The sequence below is a fragment of the Morone saxatilis genome, unplaced genomic scaffold, assembly GCF_004916995.1.
Source record: "Morone saxatilis isolate NCDOM2014 unplaced genomic scaffold, NCSU_SB_2.0 Contig22, whole genome shotgun sequence".
Classification (NCBI taxonomy): domain Eukaryota; kingdom Metazoa; phylum Chordata; class Actinopteri; family Moronidae; genus Morone; species Morone saxatilis.
Window position 1 is genome coordinate 21,876,955 of NW_023339785.1, and position 8,339 is coordinate 21,885,293.

General features: G+C 43.3%; 1 protein-coding gene across 1 annotated transcript; it reads right to left on the reverse strand.

Annotated features, from left to right (window-relative positions):
• Window positions 1-2,305: 2,305 nt before the first annotated feature.
• On the reverse strand, window positions 2,306-8,028 carry fam199x (family with sequence similarity 199, X-linked). The gene is made up of 5 exons (XM_035669221.1): window positions 7,850-8,028; window positions 6,597-6,758; window positions 5,866-6,049; window positions 5,635-5,738; window positions 2,306-4,899 (listed from the first exon to the last, which is right to left on the reverse strand). Exons 1-5 carry the CDS (start codon window positions 7,865-7,867, stop codon window positions 4,726-4,728), a joined length of 642 nt encoding a protein of 213 aa, XP_035525114.1. The 5' UTR covers window positions 7,868-8,028; the 3' UTR covers window positions 2,306-4,725.
• Between the last annotated feature and the right edge of the window lie 311 nt (window positions 8,029-8,339).

Below are 8,339 nucleotides of genomic sequence, written 5' to 3' on the forward strand. Positions count from 1 at the left end.
CAGAAATCTAGAATATATTAAATATATAAACACTATAAACAATATAGTTGAATAGGATTCCAATGGGTAACTGGAGTGGATAACTGTACATGTGGAAGTATTTCTACTTTGTAAAGGACCTGAATAAAATGAAGATATGAATAAAAATACACATTTTGACTACTTTTGTGTGCATATTCGAGGTTTTGGATTGTGATTGTTTGGAATCCAGAAATCTTTGGCGCATGCGCAATGATTTCACCGTGAGGCCGATTTCACGTGGGGCGACCCGCGGCTGCAATTCGAACGTTACGTCACGTTCGATTCCCTCTGATCGATGACGTCTGGAATGTGATGACGCACACATTGGGTTCCACGGGGCGTTCTGTGGCAGAGAACAAACTTTAACTTTGCTACAAGTCACATAACAGAAGACAACACAAAACCCAACCAACAGCGACAGTTATTATATGAGCATACTGAGAGGAGACAAACATGCCTTCGTCCCGGCTGACAGTGTCCCTTGAGGCGTATGAGAGTCTCCGTGCTGTGAATCAGAAATTAGAAGCACACCTGGACACGCTCATGAAGCACAATGAGGTGCTCTTCCAACAAAACGTGTCCTTCTACCAGCAGCTGAACCATGTCCAGAAGGAGAGGGACACCATCGCCCGGGAAATGGATGCAAAAGCCAAAGTCTGGGACGCGGAAAAGAAAAGTTTGCTCCGAGAGAAAGATGAGCTGGAAATAAAGGTCCTGAGCATGCTGGGAAGAAGTGAAGAGTGTGTGATGGGGCCGGTACAGGCCGTGCCTCAAAGAGAGGAAGACAGGAAGGAGGACAGTGAGGAAGACAGAGATGAAGACATAGAGGAAGACAGAGATGAAGACATAGAGGAAGACAAAAAGGAGGACTGTGAGGAAGACAAAGAGGAGTTCATTGAGGAAGACAGTGAGGAAGACAGTGAAGAAGACAAAGAGGATAGTGACGAAGACATAGAGGGAGACAGAAAGGAGGACAATGAGGAAGACAAAGAGGAGTTCAGTGAGGAAGACAGAGAGGACAATAAGGAAGACATAGAAGAAGACAGTGAGGACAGTGAGGAAGATACTGAGCAAGACAAGGAGGAAGACAGACAGGAAGACAGGCGAGAACCCGCAGTTGGCGAGAGGTTTGTGACGGTGAGAAACGTGCGGCTGAGGCCTCAACAAGACGTCGGCTCTGTCATTTATGACTTTTTTGAAGACGACTGCGTGAAGTTTGAGGATGAGGAGGAGCGCCCTCGTCACGCTGGAGGCAAGAAGAGGAAGTTAAAAAAGTTCTTCTCCTCCTGCTGGAAAAAATGCAAAAAGCTCTTCTCAAACTCGAGCCGGACAAAAAGGAACCCCGAAGAGGTCGACGGCGGCCCGCGCCACTATACATACGTGTGTGACGATGATTTTGGGTTTGTCTTCCCTGCCGGAGTGCAGTGGTGTGAGGAGTGATGAAGGTCAAAGTACTCAAGCAGCCTGCATACTACTTGTACTTAAAGGTGCAGTGTGTAACCTATTGACCTATATAACCTTAAGAAAGGTTATGCGGGGACACGGTCCTTCATGCCAAGTGGGTTTATGTTCCAAAAAGAAATGACAGGAGACCCACGGGATTAATTACATAACCCAAGTCCATTGTTTGCATGTACATAACAGGAAAGAGTGACAGACTTCTAGGGAAATTCCTCCACTGAGAATCCATTCTTTCAATTAGAGGCACACACGGGGGGCTAAATACACCGATCAGCAGTTCTCAGCAGTTTGAGCCACAGTAGCTCGTCTGTTGGATCGGACCACACGGGCCCACCCTGACCTTTAGATAGGTACTGACCTCTGCAGACCAGGAACACCCCACAAGAGGGCAGTTTTGGATCACAAATCCTCTAGGCACCTCGACACAGGAAGGGGGTCTCTTCTTGCATGGTCCTTCTCAAGGTTTCCTCCAAAACCTCCACATCTGGGAGATCTGGAGAGTTTTTCCTTGCTCGCTTGAGGAGAAGTGCCATTTCAATTCTAATGTAGGTGCAAATAATCACCTGAAGAGACACTGAATGTGTGTTAATGAGTGAAAGAGGCATGTAGTGTGCAGTCTATTCAGCATTTAAAAACATTCAAAACATACTTAAATAAAAACACCAAAAAATATATAACTAAAAGAATATTTCTGCTTCTTTTATTGGACTGCCCCAGACATCCAAAAGCTGTGGATTCACTTTGTAATGTTGAGGCACTCTCTTATGAATGTGACAGAATAACAGAGCCTCACTTTAATAAAACACCATCATAGACAAGAACGATAGGATGCAACAATGTAAGTTTATTTGTCAAGTTTACAGAGAATCAGAATCATTGGGTGGACTGCACACAGTCCCGCCTGAAGCACCAACATCTCCGGTATCCAATACGCTTCAGCCAGGCTGCAGGAAAACACTGCTCCATAGAGGTTTGTAAGAACTAATACATGTAAAAGAAACAGTTGTTATTGTAGCTGATGGTTAAAATGTTTTTACCTCAACGTGTGTCTGGTGTAAAATAAATCTAACAATGACACTGGGGGGAATCTTCCCCAACAAAAAGTTTACACTAAAGCCTTTTTTTAACCATATTTAATCAGTTCAATATCATTCATCTTCTGCAATTACATGGTATATACACAAATAACTTTGTTGCATCACACTGGCTTATTTTATTTTTTTTCTCAAAATTATCTTATTTTTCAAAATAGAGTTTTACTAATTCATAACTACAGAATACATAAAGCTGCATTTAACATAATTGCTGTAATTAATAACTTTTATACATGAGACAGAGACAAGAGCCAAAGCTCAGTACACATAAAGTATTAGAAATGACAGCAGGCTTTTAAGCCCAATAACTGCAGTGGTTTATCACGATACAGCTGAGAAGCTGTGGGAAAGTGTTTCTTATACAAGGTAGAACAAAAGAAAAACGGAGAAAAAAAACACCAACAAAATCTCAGGTTAGCAAACATGACAACGGCATGGTAGCTACACCTCCACAAAAGGCTGTTTTTGAGGCGTTAGTGCTTCGTCAACACCTTTTCGTACATCATAAATATTTTAACGGAGCGAAATGAACACACTTCTGGAAGCTGAGTTAATGGCTCGATGTTAGATGCACATTCTTAAGAAACCAGCTCAAGTTTAGCGCCAAAGCCAAACCAGCTATACAGTGCACGGACAGACAAGGCGATCCGTAAAACAAAAACTTCTTGTAAGACTTTACGCTCAAATGCTTGTAACTTACCACGGAGGTCAAATCATTCATAAATGTAAACAGAAGTAAATGATGAAGATTATTTAGGTCTGTCTCAGGCAAAACATACAGTAGGAGTGCTGGCAGAGAAACAACGAGGACTTGACAAAGTCAAAGTTTAAAGGATGTCTGAGACGAAGACCAAACTCAAGTACATGTGACGGAACAGCTAAATGCTTCAAAATAAGACTCAAAACATAGCAAAGAACCAGTGCTAACTGACAGCATTTTCAAGCTATGATAACCAATTAGTTCACTACCTTGTCATTATATATGTACACAGGGGAAAAAAACTTTATATCAAACCTTTATCACCAAGGAGAACCTTAAAACAAGCAGTAAATATGCTGTTATTTATCATTTATTTACAACACATAAGCTATTTTTGAACAGGTGTCTGCAAATAATGATGCGAGTTGTTAGTTTTTGGACCACACGGGGACTCGGTGTGGGTGGCGGTTTAAACATGCACTGTTTTCAGTGCTCCCTCTACGCCTTAAGAGTGAAATGGGACCACAACACTCAGCAGATAGAAAGACAGACCAGCTCACTACAGTCTCCACACCAGGAACCTTTGAATCTCTGATGTTATTTGTTAGTTTTGGAGGATGAGTTTCACCAATTATCTTACCCTGAAATGAATCTGAATTCACCATTTAGAGAAGTGTGAGGTTTCTAAACATTGTGTTGTTCCCTATGAGGGCACTCGTATTTACAATAAATCTGCTGTGACATTAAAACTGACAGACTGTAGGCCTCATGCTGCAGCAGTTTAAACTACAGCTGTAGATGAACAGAGTTTGGCCAGTGCAGATATAGCCCTGTAGAGTATGGATGTATGTGTATGCAGGTGGGTGCAATCCACCACCAAATCAGCTCAAATATTGCCAACTTGCATATAGTTGCTCCTGTATGTTGTGAAGAAATAAACCTGCTGCCATCACCTGGTTTTTCACAGAGCAACAGCTGCATAATGTGGCCAAACTCGCCTTTCTCTAGCCTGATCTGTCCTTCTGCCAGTGGTGGCTGTATTAGTAGCAGTGGGTGTAGCTGTTACAGCACCTATAAGCAATCCTCTTGCTAACCGTAATAAGCTGAAAAAAATGATTAGTAGTGTATATTGATGTGTATCTGCGAGCCTCTAGGTTCATGAGCACTGGCAGGCTGGACTGAGGTCTGAATCTAATCAAAGCATTAGCGGCATTATTGCTGTAGCTAGCTCAGTAGTGATTGCAGCGGCTATCCGTTTTCGCATTAACGGTACTACACTAGAATTAGCAAGCAATAGGACATGTTAGAGGCTACTACAAGCTATAACTGCCTTTGAGACATTACTCTTAAAAATGCTGAGCCTACTCAAAGCTAATGCATGCAGTGATCTGGGTTAGCGTGGTCCATGAGACAGCAGGCGTAGAGGGAGCACTGATTGATTCACTGGTGTCACATCAGTATGTCCAGGTCGTCAACGTGGTCGTCCTCCTCCGTCACTCGCAGCGACAGCACCTCCTCGTTCAGAAACAGTCCACTCAGACGCTCCTTGCGGGCCTGTCGCTGCTCTTTCAGCTGACGCTTCCGGAGGGCTTTCTGCTGAAGCTTGCGCTGCTTCGAACGTTTCTGAAAGACAGAGGAGAGACGGGTTACAGAGGATACCTGGATGAGGATCAAGGTGTTGAAAAACGCCACGATTAAAGTCATCAGTCCACTTTCATTTTGTCAGTCGAATCTGTTACATTGTACAGCCAGGCTGTGAACTTTAGAGTCTCAAAATGACCTCAAAACTAACTAATGGAAGCTGAGAAGAGTGACAGTCAACGGAGGGCAACGCAAATCTGTTAACTGGTTGTGTCTAAACCACTTTTGAACCTGACGGCGTTACAACCTGGTCTGCTGCAGCAGCCCGGCAGGAGCAATGCTCCAAACTATGAGCAGGATGCACACGCTTACCTTATCTGTGTGGAAATCTGATGTTTTCACGTCACACATGAAGAACAAAGTCATGAGGTGGGCTAAAACATGAGTCGTGTAGCTGTGTTTCCACCAGCCTTAGTGTTGACATAACTGGCTAACTGACACTGCACAGGTATTTAAAATCACTTTAAACAGTTTGTAGTAACATAATGCAACAAAGAAGTAACTAGAATGAATTAAAGTAAGAGGAAAATAAACTTCAAATGTTTTAAGATGAGGCTGCACAAATGCCTGTCCCCATTCTTTCCTGTGGTCCCAGTAATGGAAACAGCGTGCTATTTGTCCAGCACAATAACAACATAATGAGGAAAACAGATGTTGTCTTCCTTTTGACACACACACACACACACACACACACACACACACGTTCATGTTTCTTACTTTAGAGTCTCGTATACGTTCTGCAGCACTGGAAAGGTTGCCATCACTGTGAGCTCTGCTAATGTTGGCAACACTGCTCCCACTACAGGCTGACGCTGTACCACCTGGAACAAAAGGAAATACTGACGGTATTACAACCTGGAACACCGAGTCATTATTAAAACTGAGCCGACGCGCTCCTCTGCCGGTGCTACTGCTGCTTAACTGCGAGCCGACCGGGGGGCATCCTACCTGCTACGGAGTTGGAGGCTGTGGAGCCGGTGGAGGAGCTGGCGGAGCTGACCATGCTGGCGTTGCTGCTGCTGGCTCCGCTCACGCCGCCGGTGCTGGCGCTGCTGTGGCTGCTCCTCTTCCAGCCCTCTCTGGTGCTGCTGGCCCGCTGCCTGGGGCTGTGCTCTCTGATGTAGTTACGCACCTGATGACGACACACGGGTCAAAACATTTACTTTTCACATTCTTGGTTAGCTGATGTATTAGCAAGGAGTGATTCTCTTCAATCCACAACAACAATGAGAACAGCTGAAGCAGAAGGGCAAATAAATATGCTACCCATTCCACAAAAAGGGGGATAAATTGTGATTTTGGACATGTTATCATGAGTTAATTACCAAGTGGATCAGCTGACGCTATAAATCACAAAATGTACACATAGTGACTTTAAATAACCAAAATGCATTTATATTTTGTAAAAATATATTTTTTTATATTTTATAAAAATCTATAGATTGAGCGCGCAATTTATTGTTTAAGCCGCAGGGTTCATAAGCGGTGGTGAAAAAGAGTGGCCTGATAGTCCCGGAAATTACGGTAACTCTAAAAGCCGTTTGATGCTCATCGACCACTCTGACAGGTTGTGATGTAAGTGAGAGGTTGCGTGTGGAAGAAAAGTGGCCTTGTTAAGTGGATTAGAAGACTTGTATTGTTAAAGCGGCGTGTTTCAGTGTTTCAGTGTCACTACCCACCTGTTTGAGCTTCTCGTCGGTGAGACAGTTGAGCTCTATGATGAACTCGCTGTCGGTGGGGGAGATCTGAGCACAGGGGTCGATGATCTTGATGATGTCCAGCTGCTCCCTCAGGCCCATCTCTGTGCTGACCTTCCGACTCAGGTACTCGATGTACTCCACCTGGAAAAGGGGACGCAGACAATGCACGGTTCATGATGAAGTGCTCTAGTTTATTACAGTTATTTCGTAATAAACAGTCTCCAGTCAATCGACTACAGTTTACTACAATTTTCACCATAACATAATGGTCACAGCCCAGAAGTAACAATACACGTTAAGCAGAATTTACTTGTTTTACAGAAGATTCAGGAGTTAAAATACAATAAAACATTTCCAGGATTTTTGGTCATTTTAATTAAATTCCAGGTGTTTCTATGACTGGAAAACTAGTCTCTATATTTCCAGGTTTTCCAGGACGTGTGGGAACCCTGAGACCTGTAGCTTTGTTCCTTTTTTGTGTAAGGGGGTGTTTTAGACTGCCGGTGAAATGACTGTGCTCGGTTAATTAGAGTTAAGTTTGTCCCTTGAGCAAAATATTTCCCTAAGCTGAGGGGTTCTTTAGGAGCACTGCACAAAGCCTCTTAAGTGTTTACGGACTTTACAGTAATGACTCATAACACGGCACACGCTCAGTTCTGCCATGGCTGCTGTTCTCCTTGAAGAATATGGACACAGCTCATTCAAAGTAAACTGAACCCCCAACAAATACACCTAAGCAGACGATGTGGAGCTAACGAGAAACAAAAACTGGAGACTTTCAATAAAATGATACAGCTAAAAGGAACGAGGAACATTTTTGTCCTTTGTAGCAATGCATAAGGGAAAACTTAACTACGGGCAAACGCAGTTTTCCCTTACAGCATCCTAAAGAAATCCTTATGTCCTGATCAATGTAGGTCAGCTCAGGACATCCCGAACTACAATACAGCTAAATACTGATGGAGGAAAAGAGTTTTTACGATATATATATAATCAAATTAGTTATCTCACATTTCAATACAAATGATGGAACTCGTTGTGAATGAAGACTGAAACAAAGTCTAGAGAGATTCAGCATTCATATCCAGGTATACTGAAAGGAAAAAATCCCTAATAACATGTGAGCTAGTCACTACAATGCCATTATGCTGCTGACTCCAGTTTCTGAAAACAAAAACCATAAACTAGAAGCACTTTAGAGAGAGCGAGTGTCAAACAGAAATGTAGTTTACTTGTTCGTCGTTGGTCATGGCACTCCACGGTAACTCATCGAGGTTGCGGTGAGGGTGGGGTTTAGGCTTCCTCTTGGAAAACAGACAGGGTGAACTTGGCACGCTCGGGATGATGTCAGAGAGGACATCGCTGCCGCTGGCGATGTCACTTCCTGGCAACTGTGAGGACAGCAGACAGACAAAGAGAGAGAGAGAAGAAGAGCGGGAGGAGAAAGGACGACAGCATATTTAGAAATGGACAAACTGGAACTGTAATCACTGTAACATCCACATCCTCTGTGTTTGGTGCAAACAAACGAAGCAACTCATTACTCGTGACTTCCTAAAGTAACATAACTAGAGATGTCCCGATACTTGTGCTGTGGGTACCGATCCGATACCAGTATGTTATAAAAAAATATCATACTACGCCTGCATGACTGTGATATGATTATCATTGTGGTAAGGCCTGGCTCAGGTTAAACCCTTTGTAAAACATGAATAAATACAG